The sequence below is a fragment of the Hakea prostrata genome, chromosome 4 (assembly GCF_041222555.1).
Source record: "Hakea prostrata isolate BN-2017 chromosome 4, UWA_Hpros_2, whole genome shotgun sequence".
NCBI lineage: Eukaryota > Viridiplantae > Streptophyta > Magnoliopsida > Proteales > Proteaceae > Hakea > Hakea prostrata.
The window spans coordinates 3,431,451-3,451,716 of NC_142603.1; the positions used below are offsets into that span (position 1 = coordinate 3,431,451).

The 20,266-nt window shown below is 38.3% G+C and overlaps 2 protein-coding genes and 1 non-coding gene across 4 annotated transcripts; 2 read left to right on the top strand and 1 right to left on the bottom strand.

Annotated features, from left to right (window-relative positions):
* Positions 1-1,632: 1,632 nt before the first annotated feature.
* Positions 1,633-9,518, top strand: SIC (hydroxyproline-rich glycoprotein family protein). 2 transcript variants are annotated; one of them, XM_089151436.1, is made up of 3 exons: positions 1,633-1,823; positions 3,738-4,023; positions 8,219-9,518. In XM_089151436.1, the coding sequence occupies exons 2-3, from the start codon at positions 3,738-3,740 to the stop codon at positions 8,881-8,883; spliced, it is 951 nt and encodes a 316-aa protein (XP_089007562.1). In that variant the 5' UTR covers positions 1,633-1,823; the 3' UTR covers positions 8,884-9,518. The 2 variants fall into 2 exon arrangements, with proteins under 2 accessions (XP_089007562.1, XP_089007560.1); XM_089151434.1 differs by having other exon boundaries at positions 1,633-1,818; positions 8,219-9,517.
* A 2,453-nt stretch (positions 9,519-11,971) lies between these two features.
* TRNAA-CGC (transfer RNA alanine (anticodon CGC)) lies at positions 11,972-12,044 on the bottom strand. The gene has a single exon. It is a non-coding gene; the product is annotated as a tRNA-Ala (tRNA).
* Positions 12,045-13,589: 1,545 nt separating this feature from the next.
* LOC149017115 (U-box domain-containing protein kinase family protein) lies at positions 13,590-18,542 on the top strand. Its single transcript, XM_089151437.1, has 8 exons — positions 13,590-14,034; positions 14,163-14,275; positions 14,357-14,484; positions 14,595-15,063; positions 15,395-15,535; positions 15,619-16,173; positions 16,889-17,611; positions 18,111-18,542. The coding sequence occupies exons 1-8, from the start codon at positions 13,812-13,814 to the stop codon at positions 18,288-18,290; spliced, it is 2,532 nt and encodes an 843-aa protein (XP_089007563.1). The 5' UTR covers positions 13,590-13,811; the 3' UTR covers positions 18,291-18,542.
* The last annotated feature ends 1,724 nt before the right edge of the window (positions 18,543-20,266 follow it).

Consider the following 20,266-nt stretch of genomic DNA (forward strand, 5'->3'; position numbering starts at 1 on the left):
TTAATTCAATACATTTAATGGTCGGATTTATTTACAGAGCCGTTATGGTATGGGGAGTGGCTCTATGAATCCTTAAAGTGGTTGTTGCTCCACCTTGTCTTGTTGGCATACAAGACAAGTCTTCACGTAGACCTCTATGTCATCACGCATCTGAGGCCAATAGTAAGCTGCTTCCAATAATGCGCGCGTGCACCGTTGCCCGGAGTGGCCCGCCCACTTGGTGTCATGGCATTCACGGATGCTACATTTATACCATAGATTAAGAGTTAAAATTTCCTTAGCTCTTTTTTTGGTAAAGATCCTTAGCTTGAATACTTCAATTATAAATAGTTGGCATCGCTCTCTCTCTCTCTTCATATCATATGATCTTACTGTTGTTCCAATATATTATACCACTTTTTTTTTTCGATCTGATGAATTAAATTATTGTTTTTTCCCAAGTTGCAACAAACAAAAACCAATAATTCAATGTAAGTTGTAACAGAAACCAATCATTTCATTTAGTATATAAAAATCTTACACATATCTTGCTTTTGAGAGTCCTCATGACTAGCTAGTTCCTCATCTTCCATTATTCCACGAGCAAGTGTTACTGCTAAAAGTTCTACTTATAAATCACCCTCTAGAATTGAAACACAAAGCATTTCACATCGAGAGAGAGTCACCTCTGTTCTGCACTCAGGTGTTCAAGCATTTGTGAATATCAAAATCTTACCTTGTTGCCCAGAAGAAGAAAAAAAAAAACAAATGATGTAAGAACAGATAATTAATTCTTGCTGTATAGGAGCAATCTTTCACTGTGTTCTACTAGAATTGTAAGAACAAATATATATATTTAGATTGTTCAATTCAAAACGTTTGGGCCCATTGGGAACCTAAGGTGGGTTTTTCTTAATCATAACTTGCATCAAAAGCCCAATTAAGAGGAAAGAATAAAATGAAAATAATGGGAAGGGAACCACACCACTGGGTTGAAACTGGGATTTGATTTTGTTATTTCCATAAGAGCGATTTCTGCAGCTCATTTTTCTGCTGCCTTATAATTGAAAAAGCCAGTCAAAGAATCATATTTGACATTGTTCACAGTCACTGTGGACCTGAAGGTAGGCTCTTGGGGAGAACCTTCCACTGGGGTCTCAAAAACAGGAAAAGTAACTCCCAAACTTGTGTGTATGTATATATATATATTTTTGGGTAAGAAGTTAGAAATCTTCATTCATGAACTCCAAAGGAAATACAGACACATCAAATAAAAGCAAGAAATACAAAAGATAGATGCATGAAAACACAAGGTTCGATCAGAAAAACTTAGACAGGGTGAACATAACATATTGTCAAATGTCAAATGGCAATAAATTTGTGTGTATATTCATGCAAACGATTTTTAAACATATAGCACATTGGAACACTATATTCGACATTTTATTTTGGTTAATCAACCACTTAAAAAAAAAAAAAAAAAAAACTCAACTAGGAATCAATTTTAAAACGTTTTTCAGTGACCAATTAACGGAGTGGGTTTAATAATAAACTAATTTGGAAAACAGAGCATCTGTGTGGAAATTATAAAAGTTGATAGGTGAAAGTTGAATTGCACATTTCCTCCGGACTCTGGGAGAGGCATGTATATCAATATTTTCTCCCCCCTCCAAAAATCAAATGTTTCCCGGTTCTGAGCTTTATTGTATCCGCGATATGAGAACCGATTCCAAACCCTAGCATACCAGCAAAAAGGCTTGATACAAATTCACTATCCTCATCAACACTCCAACAGCAACCTGACGGATTATAAAGGAAGCAGCATAGCATCGGATTAAGGTAAGGTCTCTCTCTCCAAGCCGTAATTGAATTTCGAATTCTCAAAAATCTTTGAACACGGAGTATGTTTTTCATTTTTTTGTCGCTGAAAGAGAATCCATAAAATCATAAACCCTCGTCCCTATGTGATCTATTTGTTCTATTAGTATGAATTTAGGTCGTTTTAGGTGGATAATACAAATTCCCCCCCCCCTTTTTCTCTATCTTGTCTGACCTGCGGAGAAAACTGTATTTTGAACTATTTAGTGGTGAAGTGTTGATCCTACGACTTGTTGTTTTTGTTGTAGCTGCTTGTTTTTTGCTCTGTACTATCGCAAAATAGTTTATGTTTATTCTTCATGATGAGGAGAGTAATAACAGTTGATGCATTCTACATGTTTGATAGAATGCGTGGGCGTTTTCTGATCAGAATCTCCCACTAACTTATTTCTATTCAATAGCTGAACTCCATATCATAATTAAGTGTTGCTCTTCTGCTCGTTTTATTTTGTAGTTGATAACTTGATATGCCATTTAACTATACTAAGTTAATTGCAGCATCTAATAATTGCCAACCATTTTATGTTATATGACGCTCTTTAAGTTGTTGTGCTGAATTTAATGTTGATGTGAACTGAATGATTTACCTTTTAACAACATTGAATCACCTTTCATAGACTTAGGGGTATTGATGGCTTCAAAATGGTGTATTGCAACTCATGTTGAGTATAGGTAAGTCAAATGAAAAGGAAAATCTTTTCTTCTAGAAGTAATTTGGGGTGTGAAAAAGAAAACAGATGTGTTAAATTTAATGCTTCAACTGTCCACTCTACTTTATAAATGGAACCCAATTGAAGCCTCATTTCTTCCCCTGGTGACTGGAAATGTATGCTGAAAGAAACACTAAAAAGACAACAGTCACAACACACATTGTTTTATGGTCTGATGATGAAGATAGAATGGGGGGAACCTAAGGCGATGACTCTGTGTAGTGCCTAGGAAGTAAAAGTACAATAGCTATGTCGAACAGCAGCTTTCTAAGGAGCAGCCACACCAACATTGGTGAGGCCAGCAGAAGAGGGACGCTGCCATTCAGTAATATGGACAGATGAAAGTTTATTCATTATCTAGACTATCTACATGTGCTAATGATTCCATGGAGTCTTTGAAATTGGCGATGGAGGATCTGTCCATTAATTGGAAGGAATCCAACCAGAAACCTGGATCTGCTATGAACTTGTAAGGTCAAAAACTGGCATCGGGCTTTGGTGAAACCTAGGTTTTGATGTTGGGGTTGTATCAACTGATTGTAGGTGATTCTAACAATAAGGTTTGGTGGGTTCTCAGATAATAAAAGTTTGCTGGGATTGGTGCAAGTTTACAGCAACAAATTAGGGTTTGGTTTCTGGGTTTTGGGGTGACAGAATATGAAGGATGGGGTTTCTATCATTCAGAATGGGATGTGGCCTGGATTGTGCTCCACGAGGGTGATTCGATCCAAGTATTGTAATGTTCTGATGGTCGGATTGTTTTAGGATTTAGGGCTTGTGGATATTTTCTTGAAATGTAAGAAAATCTAGGGTTTATACTTTAAGGGGTTTGAAGAAGAATAAGGGTTGGGGACGATTTAACTTGAATGGTTGAAAATTTAGCCAAACTGTAGCTATATTGCACTGCTGATCAGAAGGATTAAAGATGCAGCTCACTGAACAACATGGGGTTGCCAGTCACACCCGGTGACAAAGAAGTGCCATCCTTGGTACAGATAGAAATCCATCTCACTCCTGGAGCAAGGCTGCCTGCTTAGCTGGAGTTGAGAGCATGCCAAATCCTCTATCCTGTATACGTGTATATTCTCCTTCTTGATAACATGTGTAACTGCAGTATTTTTTTGTATATATAGCGTATGTTCTTGTTTCGTTAGCTTGTCCCTGTATCAGATGGAAGAATCAGAGAAAAGGAGAGAGAGATTGAAAGCGATGCGAGTGGAGGCTGAAGCTTCTGAGATAGCTGATGATTCTACTGGTCACCTATCCAATCCACTTATTGAACCCTCTGCAAATCCACTGGTGGATGGAAGTTCACCTGCAGCTCAGCGGTTTGATTTTTACACAGACCCAATGGCAGCTTTCTCTGCTAACAAGAGGAGGAGCAGCAGCATGCAGACACCACAAAATTATACCAGTAGTGGGTCTCCCATTGATAGGTTCCCATCATCTCCTTCAGGTAGCGTGCTTTTTCAACACTGTCATTTATGCCTTCTCTTTTATTTATGAGTTCTCCTTAGTGGACTGTATGCAAATGCCTAGATCATGGTTGTTTTGTTATTGTTATTTTTTAATATATTTTTCTTCTAAAAAGATTATTGTAGCAGTAAGCTTCTTTCTGTTTGGTGCAAGTCAGTATAGTGAAGTAGAGAAATGCATTGATTGTAGAAGATGTTGTTTATAATAGAAGATAATTTCCTATTTCTTTTCTACTTTGTAGTATCTGGAAAACAAAGGTAGATGGTATAGAAAGTGTGAGGATCTTGAAAAATTGTTTTGGTTGGCTTTAGCACCTTCAATGGTTGAGGTCTGCAGGTCCTTGTGCACATTATTTTTTTTTTAGGATGAATAAATACTATATTAAACAACAAGGAGAAAAAAAACCCTAATTTGATGTGATTGGGCTCAAGGTGAAAATAGGAGGTTAGTATCTTCAACATGTTCACTTGGTTGTCATGGGGTAGCCTAGAAAAAACACAAAATGTGTTCATCAAGTCAATGATGGTGAATGGAGCATTGGCCCCCCAAGGCGATCACATGGACGACTCATAATAGAGTCTCAAAATCCAATGCCAATCTTGGGTGAAACAAACCACGGTGACACTTTCCGCGAACCAGCCCAGGAAAAGATAAGAATGCCGCGGCCCCCCCCGGCAAGAATTAATGGTTTGGGCACCTAGTGATGTGGACTCTTGACCTTCACCGTTGAGATGAAATACAAAAGGCACAATTATCTAGCCGATCCTGATCAGTTGGCAAATTATTACTAAACAGATGACCCCCAAATCTGGAGGCCAAACTTGGCCTTGGTATTCTCCGATTGAGGGGGGGTCAAACACTCCATAGTGGCCCAATTCCTTGTGGCAGTCAAAGCAGTTTAGGGATGATAGTTTTTGGTTATTTTGTGTTGTAAGTTGGACAGTATTTACTTTCCAAATAATATAGGACTGTAACTCTATTTGATGCTAAAAGGTTTACAAGAGGAGGGGGAGAAACACACACAAACACCCCCACCCCTCCCCCCCCCCCCCCCCCCAATCATCTCTTGTTGAACTCTGTTCTTGCTGCTTCTGGAGCTCTAGTAGACAATCCCACATGGGTGTGATGCCAGCTGGCCCATATAATTTAAAAGCCACGGAGAGCTAACGCACAGCAAATGAACCAAAAGATTTTGCCCCAAAAAAAGTAACGACAATAGCTACACCTCCTATCAAGTCGAAGTAATCATGGTACAGCCGTAATATGGGCAATGCACACTGAGATGGATGCTATGCATTCTTGTAACACTTGGACATTAGTGGACCTACCTCTTTGAAAATAAATTGTAGGATGTCGCTGGGTGTACATAGTTACATACCTTGCTGATGGGACAGTTGAGCGCTTGAAAGTGCGTTTTGTGGCCCAAGGATATACTCACACATATGGCCTAGACTATTTTGAGACCATATCACCAGTGGCAAGATGAAATTTAGTTCGCATTCTTCTTTCAGTTGTTGCCAATTTGGTTTGGCCCATGTACCAGTTAGATGTCAAAACAACATTTTTATACGGTGATCTTACAGAAGAAGTGTATATGGACCAACCTCCTGGGTATGTTGCTTAAGGGGGGAATTCTACCAAGGTATGTTAACTCTATAGCTCCATCTATGGCTTAAAACAATCACCAAGAGCATGGTACGGTAAGTTTGTTTCCTTAGTTTAAAAAATTGGCTTGGCTTCCGAACATGCTACTCAGATCATTTAGTGATGGTAAAGAAGGAAGGAGACAGAAGTGTGGTTTTAGTTATCAATGTAGATGACATTATCATTATTTGGAAATGATAGGGAAGGCATTGATAAAGTAAAAGCTTACTTACAGCCGCAATTTCAAATAACTATAATGGGCCAACTAATCTATTTCATGGGAATTGAGGTGGTGAGAAATCAACAAGGAATAAGCCTCTCCCAAAGATAATATGTCCTTGATTTACTAGCTAAAACTGGCAAACTTTGAGTGTAAACTAGCTGAAACCCCAATGGATGGAAAAATTAGCCTTGATTATGATAATGAGGACTATGAAGACCCCTTATATATACCGACAGCTTGTGGGAATGTTACTTTATTTAACGGTCACATGACTCGATATTTCTTATACAGTGGGGGTGGTGAGTAGGTATAGGCAAAAACCTAAGAAGAAACATTGAGGAGTTGTATGCAGGATCTTGAGTTATTTAAAGGGTTAATTTAAAAACCCAATGCAAGTATTGAAGTTCAAGCATACTCAAATGCATAATGGGCAAGTTCTGTAGATGATTGAAAATCTACCATAGGTTATAGTACCTTCGTTGGTGGAAATCTCATCACTTCGTGGAGCACTAAACAAACCACGGTGGCACTTTCCAATTTAGAAGTCGAATACAGAGCAATGGCTCATACAGTGTTAGAATTACTTTGGATTAAGGGGCTTATGCAGGAACTTGGATTTAGAATGAACCTATGAAACTATTATGTGACAACCATGTAACAATCTACATAGCTAGAAATTCCATCTTTATGGAGCACACTAAGCATATTGAAGTGGATCTCCATTGTGTTTGAGATGAAGTACAAAAAGGCACCATTGTTACCCATCTAGTCCGATCACATGATCAGTTGGCAGATTTTTTTACTAAAGCAGTTTATGGACCCTCCTTCAAATCTGGATGTGTTAAACTTGACCTTGGTAATATATATTCTCTGACTTGAGGGGGGGTGTCGAACCAATATATGGGCCGCAAGTTTCTTGTGGCCCAAGTCAGAGCACTTTAGGGATGATAGTTTTTGGTTATTTTTTGTTGTAATGTAGACTGATATTTACTTTCCTAAATAGTATAGGACTGTAACTCTCTATTATAAATAAAGGATTACAAGACAAGGAGAAGACACCCACAGATATACCTCTCTCTCCATCTTCTCTTTCTCTCCCACAATTGTCTTGTGTTGAACTTTGTTCTTGACTGCTTCATGGAGCTCTACGTAAACTGTACTTTATTTTCACCAAGCATATGAAAATAATTAATTTTTGCACTAACTAGGACAAAGAAACTTCCCCTTTTCCATCCTGAACTGTACTGTGCTCTTATCCTGAATTAACAAAGCATAGGGCATTTTAGCCATTACTTCAATTTAGACTTGTTTTCTCATAAATCTGAGGGCAGCAATGTGTTCAAAAAGCCTAAAATAGGCTACACAGCAAATTTCAGTCCCAGCAGCCGTTACATACCCCTTTGAGATGGACATTCAAGTTAGGGGGAAAATGCATTAAGTAGCCAAACTCCATTTTTGAGGGACGTATGCTTGTAAGAGAACAATATCATCAACAATTAGTAGAGAAGGGTGGTTGATGTATTACTTCATTGGGTTAAATTCCAGATAGCTACAGCTCAAGCAACTGGCTCTATAATAGCAGTAGTAACTTAAAACTGTAGAAATGTCCTGTTAAACTTTTACTGTTAAGAAACTGCAACCCAACTTCCCTTGGATGGAGTTTTTTTTAAAATTATGTTGCCTGTCTCTTAGGTAAAGAGAATGGTGCATTTACGCGTATTGCATGCCATTTCCTCCCCCCCCCCCCAAAAAAAAAAAAAAAAAAACCCTAAAAAAAAAGGCAAAAGTCCTGATGCCTTTGAATGTTGTGAAAGTATCCTTCTCTAAATTCTGGCATAAGGGTTGTTCATTTTGGATCCCTGCAGTACCATCGTCCTGAAAATTATATTACTTGCATAGTTGCATTCATAAAAGGACTAAATGACAGTCTTCTTTTTCTTCACAACCAACTAAAAGAAAATGAAATGCTCCCATAGTCTTCCCCCCTTGCTCAATCCTGCATACAGAAATAATAGTTTGCACGATCTCACTCACCCAGGAAAGTCTTATCATGTCCACTGTCCTATGACGGCTACTTCTATTTTATATGTAATTTAGCTCCAGACTTATTGTCCACCTTTTCTAGTGTGCTGTCTTTGTTCCATTAATTATGTTCATTAGAGTTTTATATTTTCTAGCATTGAACTTTGAGATAAATCTTTACACAAATGATGCTCTCTTTGTAGTTGAAATTAAGTGTGAGCCACCTGAAGGATATTATATTTTTTCGGTGTCTAAATGGACATTTCTTCCTTTTATTTTCAATCAGGTCCAAGGAACTTTGTTGTTGGTCCATCTCCTACTCATCAATACCACAGTAACTATTCTCCCAATAATTGCACTCCTGATCGAAGAACATATGAAGCATCATTGGGTTTTGGTGGTTCAGATTCTTGGAGAAGCCCAGTTGGAATTGCTAGCCATTTACCAGGGCACCAAGGAAATCCTCCTATTCCCTGGAACAGATCTGGTGGTAGAGGTGGCTATAGCTTTCCCTCCCATTCGCCAAGAGGTGTTGGCTTCTCCAGTCCGAGAAGTCCTGGTCTCGGATGGGGTAGTAGCCCTAGCCCAAGTTCTGGGAGAGGAAACCGTCATCAGTTTGGTAACAGCCGCAGCCCTGGCTCAGGACGAGGTGGTGGAAGAGGGCATGGTTTCCAGGCTGTTGTCTCAGCACATGAGAGACCAGATATGTTTTACAACAAGACCATGGTAGAGGACCCGTGGAAGTTCTTGACTCCAGTTGTAAGAAGCTTGGGTGTGGAAGTGAATGCTCAGCGTACCCCTGATTCTTTAAGATCTTGGCTTCCAAAATCAGTTGCTCTAAAGAGAGCCAGAGTTTCAGAAGCAGTTGATGTGTCGAATTCTCAATCTAGCCTTGCTGACTGTCTGTCTTCCGCTTTTGAGGAGGCTGTTGATGATGCAAGGAGCATATGATAGGTGGGTGCACAGGGGAAGCTTGCAACCATGTGGGCTACTTTAAGGTGTCTCTTTTCTATGCCTATGTGATAACCTACTGTTTCTCCATCGCCAAACAGCAGCCCAAAAGGTGTCAGGAGGAAAATCTAAAGGATGCTATTTTTTTTTTTTGAGTAGAGAAAGGATGCTATTTCAAAGGTAGGGGGAGACCGTGAACAGACATGCCTAGGTATGTCATTTATTTGACATCATTTTGGGCCAAATTTGTAAGTAGCTATGCATAATCTTACTTAGCTGTATTGTATGCCTGCTCATCACATTTTATAGGAAAAGAATGCATTTTACCTCAAACACTGGGTTTTCTTACTGTTTTCCCTGTGAATGGTTTACAATTTTGGTAAATTGTTAACTTAAATTGTCAACATCCTTAAGAGAAATAGTTAGTTCTATTCGGACCTCTTGCACCATATTTGTAGCTCGTGGGACTTTTTTTTGTTGATGCTTCTTTATGCCTGATTACAAGTACAGTTGTCCATTGCATCACCATTTTCTGAACCTGGACTTCCAAAAACTATTCAAATATGAATCTAGATTCTAGACATTCCTTTTTGGAGGAAATTAACGCACCTCCATTCATAGACGAGCAGTCACCTGACCCACCATCCTGGGTTTACAAACCCATGTAAATTATTTGTATGTTCCTAAAAGATTCTCTCGAGACTTCCTCTCCCTCCTGGCTCGTGTTGAATGGGATATCATTCATGCTCTGGTAGGAGGGAAACTGTGTCCCCCTTGAAGATTGTTCCTGTAACAGTCAATGGTAGTAACAATCATGGTAGAGTCCCTATAGATCTCTTCTGCCGAATTCCCTCCCTACTTGACTAGGAGTGTTATTCGAAGATCTAGGGCAGGTTAGAGTTATAATTCTGTCAGCATACGTTGCTTCTTGTACAAAACATATCAGTTGGTTTATCCATGGTCCGACCAGCATCTGCTCGACCGGTCTGTTCATGGTCGAACCCAGTAGGTTTTGTGGTCGACCATATCAGTTAGGTTGGAGTATAAGATATTGAAATTCCTTGAATCCTTGTTCGTGTGTTGATGCCTTTCCTTTATACTTTTAATCATCAAAGTTTTTCAGTTCATATGATATAGTGCATAAAGTCAAGGTCCTCCAACTGCAACCTATGGCAGGAACAAGTGATCAAAGCTCATTTTTTACCAAACCCTATTTTTTGTTGTTTTTTTTCTTCTTTCTGGTAGAAAGTAATGGGTGCTATTCTATTTGTACTGAAACTTAAGACATGTATGCAAGGGACCTTTGGATCTGTTAACTCACAGGGTAAGTGGGCTAAAATCTCAATTTTTTCTCTTTCAGTGTTGTCAAAATATTATCATTTAGTATATATGGAAGAAAAGAAAGGATGTGAGACAATGATATGATGATATTCCATGGCATAGGTGGAAGTTAGGTACAAAAATGTAGGTCAAATATAGTTGACTTGGTGCCCAGTTTTCATAAACTATTTACTTAGCATGTATATTCTTTCTTTCATCAACCCCATTGGCCAGTGTATATTGTTGTTTGTGGCAGCATGGTATATGCCTATTAAGTTCTTAGGTGGTGAAAGCTGACTTGAGGTTTGACTTGTTGCTCTTGTTTGAAATAATGATCTTAAAATCATAGGGAAATGCAGGTCTATAATTAGACTTAAACAAGTGCAATTAATTCACAATTATTTCTACAATGAGACATATAACTATTATTGAGTTACCTAAAGATGCCTAAGAATATTAAGGATATGCCACTAGTTCTTGTTAGCATGAAGCATTCACATCGTTTTGTCAAAAGATTTTGGTGTTTGGTACAAGTATAAACAAAATAACATGTATCATCACGAAATCATTCATGAGAAGCTGTTTATATTTTCTTATAATTAATGAATGGATTCAAACTTCAAGATATGGGCATATGAAAATTAGATCCGTAGACTTTCAGGTACTATTCGAATGATTCCTATCTGATGCCTCTAATGCCTATTAAGAAGTATTATTCATCAATCATTTTAGAATGTTGTGGTTTTTTATTAGATTTCCTGTGAGCAATTGTGTGATTGACTCATGCATGAGCAAATAGCTTGAGAGCAAACAGCCTTGACTTTGACATTTTGAGTATCAAATCTCTTTTGGGTAGTTGAGATGATTTTAATAATGCACATTGCAAATGATTTCTTTTGTGTGTTTATAACTAAGGAAACATTGAGAGATCCTATTTGATTTTCAGTTTCAAAATATTAATTAACGTACATAGGAAGTGAAAATAAACAAATTATAATTTTGACTGGACTACGGATACGCGTTGACCATTAGACAATGATGTTAAAAATGTATATAGTTTTGATATTCATAAATAGAAATTGACATTTGGGACTTCCATTGTGTTTGCAATTTTTTTTTTTTTTTTTGAGATGTTAAATGCATTCATAAGGTTGTTAAGTTTTAATTCATTTCTCATGAAGATATTTAATTTCTTTAATAATTTCATTTAATACTTTAAATGCATTTCAGGTATGAATGGTAGGGCCTTGGTGGGGGTGGGTCAGGGATAGATGAGGCTGTTAAAATCACGAGAATGAGAGTTGACAAAGTTTGAGTTTAATTTGGACAAAAAGAGTTACAATGAGTAGGCGGAGATTCAAGGAGTTCTTTTGTAAATTTTTAAAAAATTAAATGAAGTTTTGTAAAATAAAAAATATTATTTTCCTTTCTCCTGTGGGCAAAATGGTAATTTAAAAGTTAAAGTTAACAGAAAAAACAAAAAGCTTTTGGAAAAGCGAAATGGAGTTCGTCATTTATTGACCCCTATGGGCAAAATGGTAATTTAAAAGTAACAGTGAATTTTTGGTGCAAAACAAAAATAACTCAAAATCTTTTGATTTTAAATTTATCCACCTAAGCACCATATTATTTAACTAGTAATAATTAAATTTTAAAGAGAGTTTACCTCAAATGGTGAAATGCATGGCTTGACGGTTCTGAGCATGACCCAAAAATATGACCCAAAACAAGACTGAAATTACTAGTTGAACAAAATGAAAATTTTCAATGGAGGTGCGGGGAATCGAACCCCGTGCCTCTCGCATGCGAAGCGAGCGCTCTACCATATGAGCTACACCCCCGGTATATTCTTTTTGCTTATTTATATAAGACAGCCTCAGATCACAGGTCAATCACCAATATTCACTATTTTGGTAGTAGCATTGTTGCTAGGAACATTTGATATTCCAGACCGTATATTTTTTCCTACCTTAGTCGACCATTCTTGGCCCTTTCAAAGAAAAAAACCAGTTTACCAGAAAAAGAAGAAAAACCCCTTTGAAGTGTGGACAAGCTGAAGATCATGAAACTCATAAGATCAGACCAATTATAGTAATGTTAAGAAAAACCGTTTTATATTTTTAGTTCAAATCATGTTAATAATCAAAGAGAAACTATTTTTAACTGTTGACTTCACCATTCACGTCTTTGATGGGTTTGCTAAGAATTCTTTGACCATGTGAGCAAGAAAGCCAAGTATTGAGTCTCATTACCATGTAATTTCCTCTTCTCCCTATCTCCTCACTCACTCATCAACTAAAAAGCTTACCTTCTTACATGGTTCTTCTTAGAAGACTTTGTCATATAATCTCGAGTCACCTTCCTTGACATGAGACCCAACATCATGTAACTTTCCAACCTCTTACTAGTAAGTGGCTCATAAATCTTGATTATGTTTTAATCTAGTTCTTTAATTTGGTCTAGATGTTAGTTGTATTGAATCGACAATCCTCCATGACCGATAAGCCGCATAGATGTCATTATTCTATACTCATTTTTTCAGCAAAACCTATTATTGAAAGCAAGAAGAAGGCCACGTTCTTATAGATTATATTTGGACAGTGTGGTCCTTGGTCTGGCATAACGTAGAAATGCTAAATTAGTTCTATATACTAAGAATATCTGAATATGCTCTTCAACTTCTGTATTTAATTTTTTTTTTTTTTTGTGAATTGGCAAATATGGAAGTAAGCGTTTTAAGCTGGTTCTTTATGCTTTTCCTATAGAAAAAAAAACCTTCTCCATCATCATTGGATAAGTGAGACCTACTAGCTGTTTTCGTACACAAAATCTGTACAAAATCTGTCATTACTCAAAACTCAGCCTCTTTTCTTACTTTTATTGTTCTTGTTCATTCAACCCTTTTGACATTAAAAATAAATGGCTTGATAGATTTAAAAGTCAAGCCTTTTAGAGTTTCATATTACCTTTCTTCACCACACAATGAGGTGTGAGTTATGTAAAGAAGGTCACACCTTTGAATTATTTTATTAACATTGAGACTTAGATCTTAGATCTATTGTGTGATAAAAAAACGTAAAAAAAACTATGGATTTCCTCCGACAAGAAGTCAACTTTTTGAACTGCTCTTAGTGAAGTAGATCATTTTGAGAAACAATCACCTGGTAATTTTGTTTCCATATATGAACATTCATTATTTATGGTTAGGTTCTTCAACACAAATAACCGAGAGAAACCTTCATCACAGAAAGGAGATAACCAGAACAGACAAATCTTGGGACTGTTTGCTTTCGTGGGTGAACAATCTTCCCCACCTGATCTTCACAAAAAAATTTAAATAAATAAAATAAAGTCATAGAAAGTCTAACATGAGCCTGCGTCCCAACTAGTTCAGGTTTCCTTATTATAAAGAAACGGTAGACTTTTGAAATTTTGACGAAAGAGTTTAGATAAAGCCACCTGAACTTCCTTTACCTTTCCATTTCCCCCAATCTCTGTCTCTCCCTCTACAGTTTTCAGTTGTTCAGCTTTCTTTTCTGTTAATCTCTTTCTGGGTATCTTTGGATTTAACTCATGGCTTCGTAGTTCTCTCTTCTCAGGCAGGAAATATGCTGTTTTCCGGTAGTCAAACCGATGGGTCTAGTTCGTTTTCGTCACCGGAGCAAAACATGGATGCTCAAATGGAAAAGGTCTATGTTGCCGTCGGGAACGATTTGACTGAAGGGTTGGGGACTTTGGATTGGGCGCTCAAGAAATGGTCTGGCTCCCAAACAATCTGTTTCGTCATTGTTCATGTCGATAATAATCCCAAGGATTTGGTTAGCACTCCATGTAAGTTATATGTTCTCATAACAGAGAAATTGGATTGATTTTTCCAATTTTTTTCTTTCTATTCTTTCTTTTGGAGGAGTTGGGTGTAGAAACTGAAGTGGGTTTTGTTCTTTTACTTCATAAACTAGTTGGGAAGCTTCCTGCAAGTTCTGTAAACGATGAGAAGCTGGATATCATTAGGATGTGTGAGCAGGAGAAGATGGACAAACTCTTAGCCAAGTACAGGGCTTTCTGCGGCAAGGTTTGATTCATGTCCTCCCTTCTCTTTTGAGGTTCAGTTTAATAGATTTTAGTTTGGGATTTCATGCTTTCTCTTGCTCAGGCGAAAACTGAAGTTCTAAAAGTGGAGAGATCAGAGGAACAAATACACAAAGCTATCGTTGGATTCATCTCAAGCCATCAAGTGACCAAATTGGTTATGGGGATCACGCTCGTAAGACAGTCATCTTGGTAATGAGCAGTACTCGTAAGTGATTAGTTTAAGTAGCTAAGAAGAATTCAAGCATTTTATTATCTCCTGAAACTTATTAGAGAGACTCTTGTTTTGGTTCTTCACTCAGGAAAGCAAAAGGGGCCATCAGTGTATCGTTTTACATACACAGAAACAAACCCAGTTTCTGTGAACTGTATGTAATCTGTGGAGGAAAATTGGTGTTTCTGAGAGAAGAGAACGATGAAGAATTCATGGAAGATGAGAGAGGAGTAATGGTTGCTAAGATCAAAGAAAAAGCAAGTGTGAGAGGATGGTTTGGTAAGATGTTTGTAGACAACGTGGCCAGCCATGAACCTCAAGCTTTTGGTAAAGGCTATCATCATCGAGGCTTGCTACCTACTTCGGCCGCCATGGACACAGAGTCGGTGAGCTCTAGTACGCGTGATTGGTGGGAGGATTATGGTCCAGAAGTTGAAAGCTATTTCCAGGGCTTATTGTCTTCTTCTGATTTGGTTGAAAACGAGGGCACCATGCGGCCAACTTCTACAGAGATACCCAAATTGGAACTTGAACACATTGTTAGTGGTGATTCTTTGGTAAGATTCTACTCCACTTCTCCCGACTTGGGTATTTATTTCAGTTCTGATGTTTTTCTTTTGGGGTGAATTTCAATTTGGATTTTCTGTGGAGGAAGGAAAAAAAAACACTTTCTACTCTTCATTGGCAACCATATAAATGGAATAACTTTCTCCTGGTTTATCTCACAAATAATTGGCGGAGACTGTTGAGTATGGGTTCCCTAAATCAATAGCAACTCAAATTTACCCAAAAATCCAAAACCCAGAAAATGCTTGGTTTGATCAAAGTTGCTTGATTCTCAAAAGTTGCATCCACCTGACCTTCTGAAATTAATTGGTGCTGTTTCAGGGTGCCCCAAACAGAGTCGAAGCCTTGAAAATTAAGATACAGGAAGCTCAAAAGTTCATTGAGGAAAGAAGGGAAGAAGCCAAGGGATGCGTCGAGAGACAATTGCGAGCTGAATCTATAATTACTTTATGCAATCGAAGGGTATGAGTTTTCTTTTGGTTGTTTTGTGTCGTAGTAGATATGTTTGAAGCTCTCTCTGCTTAGCGGTTTGTTCTGGGTTGTAGGCTGTAGAACTGGAAGCTCGTATTAGTGAAGAGATCAACCATAGAAATGAGCTCAAGAACAAGATTGAAGCAGCGAGAGAACACATTTACGAAGTGTCAAGCGACATCGAGGAGAACAAGAGAAGGTTACCTTCCATTCTTGAACTCCAGTCCGAGTTAGCGACGAAACTCCAATCTACATCTCTGGCAAAATCACACGTCGAAGCCCAGTTGGAGAATTCCACAACAGCAAGGACTGAGATACTTAGAGAGATGGAGGAGTTGCGTCGACAACGCGACTTGTTACATCGGAGAATTGAGTTCTGTAGGCAAAGGGAAGCCATTGCTGCGGCCACGACGAGCTCTTCATCAGGAACTGATCATCTAGATTTCAGTTATAGAGAGTTCACGGCCGACGAGATTAAAGCCGCTACTGATCATTTCTCGCAGCAAATGAAGGTGGAAAAGAGAGAAGATCAGACGAATTCGTACAGAGGTTGGCTCAACCATATGGCTATCGCCATTGAACTGCCGGATTCGCTTACCGTTACGTCTCAAGAAGAATTCCGAGACAAGGTATATTCTTCTAAAACTCATCCTCATAAACGAGCCGACCTCATCAATCTCATTCCTTACAGAAACCCAAAACCTAAACCGGGAGAGAGAATTTTGTTTTTTTTTTCCAGAGGGCAGAGTTAGGATTTAACGATGGTTAGAACTTTAGACAAAATTCGCTGGTTTGCAGCTTGGAGAAATTGCCGAACCAAAGAATATGGCCCAGTTCTGTTTGCCCTTTTGTTTTCATGGTAAAAACATATCGTCGAATTTTGGTAGGTAGCAAAGTTTTTTTCTGATCGACACAAAGAAATGCAAAATATCGCTCAGACTTTGGCTATATATTAACCAAAATTTACCGATTTTTGTATCCAAAATTCAACTAATTTTGGTTTTATTCTGGATTCAACAATGGAGGGCAATGACCTTTCTACCTATTGTTTTCGCCCTTAAATTTTTCTTAAGGGGCTAGTGATTATCTCCTCGACACTTTTCCTTGTAGGGGTTACATGCTATCCATTAAAGTTCTATTTATGATTTATTTTTATTAAATATTTATAAGTGAGCCTTATCACTATTATGTGCTGGAAAGCATCAAGGAGCACATTGGACTCTCTATCGAGAAGGCCTTCATGCTAAGAAATCCACAACAGTATTGAATTTCCTTGAAACATAATGGACTTTAAAACCCTAAAATTTGGTAGTTATCCTAACCTAACCGGAATTACATGTGCAGGTAGAGTTACAAAGCCAATTTCGTCATCCCCACCTGGTTAACATGATTGGCGCTTGCTCGGAGCTGAAATGTATTGTGTACGAGTACATGCGAAATGGTAGCTTGCAAGATCTACTCTTCAGCGTACAGAGAAACTCTAACTCTAATCTTATCTATAAGAGGGACCCAAGTCGTCTTCGCTGGCACTTGCGCATTCGAATCGCAGCCGAGATTGCGTTGGGCTTGGTATTTTTACACCAGGCCCAACCCAGGCCCATCGTCCATGGTGAACTGAATCTCTCCAACGTTCTGCTCGATCGCAACTTCGTGGCTAAGATCACTACGTCCAAGCTATCTCATTGCTCAGACCAGTCACAGCTGCGATCGGATCTATATAATTTTGGGGTTGTGATTCTGCAACTCTTGACTGGTAGAGGAAGGGATGGGCTGGTGGAGGAAGTAAGAAATGCCGTGGAAGCTGGGGTTCTGAAAGAGATTTTGGATGCGATGGCCGGAGAATGGCCGTTGGATTTGGCGATGGAATTGGCAAGTATAGCATTGAAGTGTGTTTCTAGCATCGAAAGCATGGAATTGACGACAGCCACAGTGATGAAGGAAGTGGAAGAAGTTGGAAGAAAGGCGGTACAACTCATAGAGAAGGAAGGATCTGAAATGGTGGTAGAAGAAAGTAGCAGTAGGGACTCGGGTGATATTCCTTACATCTTCCTCTGCCCCATTTTGCAAGTAAGTTCTTAACTCACCTCTCTCTCTCTCTCTTTCTCGCTCTTAGATTTAATACACCAATCTACCACGAGGCGACTCAGTTGGCAAAGACCAATACCTCATAAGTAAGAGGTCAAGACTTCTTAGAAGACCTAAATAGCTACATAAGATATTCAGATTTTGGTAATGCATCACCTACATATTCGGGGTCTTAGCATGTTGGCCAGATGACTGAGTCTGTACCTTCTACCCGTTAAGGTAGAGAGATCTATGCTCCCCTCACAATTATACATTACACATTAAGAGTGGAACCCACTGCTAAGTGATGACAAGATGAATAAGCAGTGAGAAGCCACAGTAGCCCCACATGAACCCTCTTCCTAATATGTATCGAAGAGATGTGAGCTCTACTGACAGAACTCAGAAGAGAATCCGAACTCAAGGACCTTTACCATATTTATTGATTTAATAATGCTAATGGTCATTATGGTATAATTTTTTTTTTCTGGAATCCATGCAGGAGGTTATGCATAATCCACATGTAGCTGCAGATGGGTTCTCATACGAGCTAGGAGCTATAGCAGAATGGTTAGGGACAGGACATGAGACATCACCCATGACCAACTTAAAGCTTGAACACAAGCTACTCACTCCTAACCACTCCCTCCGTTCTCTCATTCAGGAGTGGCTTAACTCCTGATCCTCCACTTCTGCCTATATATATTCTGCTGTGTCTTCGTCTTCCTAATATTTTTATTCTTGGCTCCTATTGTTGTTGTGGTTGTATTCGTTTATTTATTTCCATGTCTTCCCCTCTTGGTCTCTCCGTGTCATCTGACATGGAGAGCTTTTACCCCATAGAGAGGGAAGTTTGTAATTATATATAAGGGAAATAAAAGTATAGTTCAAATAGAACACATCTCTTACACAGTTACACTTAATCAAAGGAGCCCGAAGATTTCTACCAAAAAAAAAAGCCCGAAGATCGCCTTCTCGAGTGGAATTTTGATGTCACACTCCTTTGAAGCAATTGCAGCCAAAATGATCTCGTTGGGACGTCTAGTAATATCGTGGTGGAGTCTCATTACCAAGATCCAATTCAACAGACCAAGAAATTATTCCTTTAAAACCCATAAATCATTTCTATCATTTGTTAGAGTAATTGGATTACAAATTCTACAAAACACAATAGTGAAATCGCAATATAATTGAAAGATGGAAATCCTTAGACAATTCGGAGAGCTTGATGTTGCAATCGAACGAACCAACGATGAATGAGGTTGAGTCACACATTGAGTGTTGTTTTAAGGTAATTGATACACTCTACTACCAAGGGTTCTTTGCACCACCACCTCCAAGATAAAACAACCTCCAACTAGAAGATGAGGTAGTTCTTCTAATCCCTTTAAGGAGTGAAAAGCTACAGCACAACACTTAAACAAACTTAAAGAAATAAATGAACTTTGTAAAACAAATAATGCAAGTGTGAGAAGTGTCTTTATTACACACCACATACAAGGAAGGAGTTGGGTTTGTATAGATCTAAACCACGCCTTATACCCTTTGAGATTCTCAAGGCAATAAATTTGGTCATTGAATCACAATGACTCAACTCCCCACAAAGGGGAGAATTAATTCTCTACTAATGGAGAATTAATAGGTTTGTCTATTCTTTACTAATGAGAATAAACCACCTTGACCTAACATCTCCATTACTTGGAAGATTAACTCTCATATTCACCTCTTTTGTATGAATAATCCATTCAATAACCTTAATCCTATTCATGGTAATGGCCATGAATGGTCATGAAGTTGAAATGAGAATTGAAGGTCAATAGTTAGAAATTGAGTAAATTCCACCTTACAAGTAAGCCCACCTCATCACCATGATCAAGACCTTTAAAACTCATGATCAATGTCATGAAAAACCTCATAACTAAGTTCACGAAGGACCTTCTTTACTCATGGGTGCCTCATTACCACCCTTCCCTCATGTCCCACGCACTAACAAAACAATTAAAATAAAAAAAATACAAAAATTAATTTTTAAAACTTAATTTGAATTTTAATAAAAAACCTATCGATCCTCAATAATATTTCCAATGCTCCTTCATTTATTGTAATCTTGAATTTATTTCAAAGAATGTCGATATTGTAATTAATTCCTTACTTAGGTTGTTCTTGTCTGTAAAACTCTCGTCATCATGGTTCCCTATAAATCCTTAGTCTTGAGATATATAATAGTATAATATCAAATTTTTTCCACCAGTTTTAATCATTTTTTCGAAAAAAAAAAGTGTTGGCTGTTTTAAGGAACGAATTATCGGCGAAGTTCGCCATTTCGCCCCCTGGCGAAACTGGCGAAACGGGAATATCGCCGATAGTTCGCCCGAAATTCTCTCACATTTCGACCTCTTCAGTTCTGATTTAAGTCACATACTCACAATCCCAAGTTAACTTTTCATTCACGTAATCACAGTGGAGTTTTGCAAGAGAAAAGTGATGGGACTTAGTTGGTCCCACATTACTTTATTAATGTTTTTTTTACCACTTCACACTTTTCTAGAGAGGTACATGAGGCGGTGATATTTTTGCATTTGCTTTTGCGTGTCTTCACTCTTCACTCCATTTTTGTCAAGTCCAAGCGTCCAACGGCGTCCACCGAAGGCACAGAGG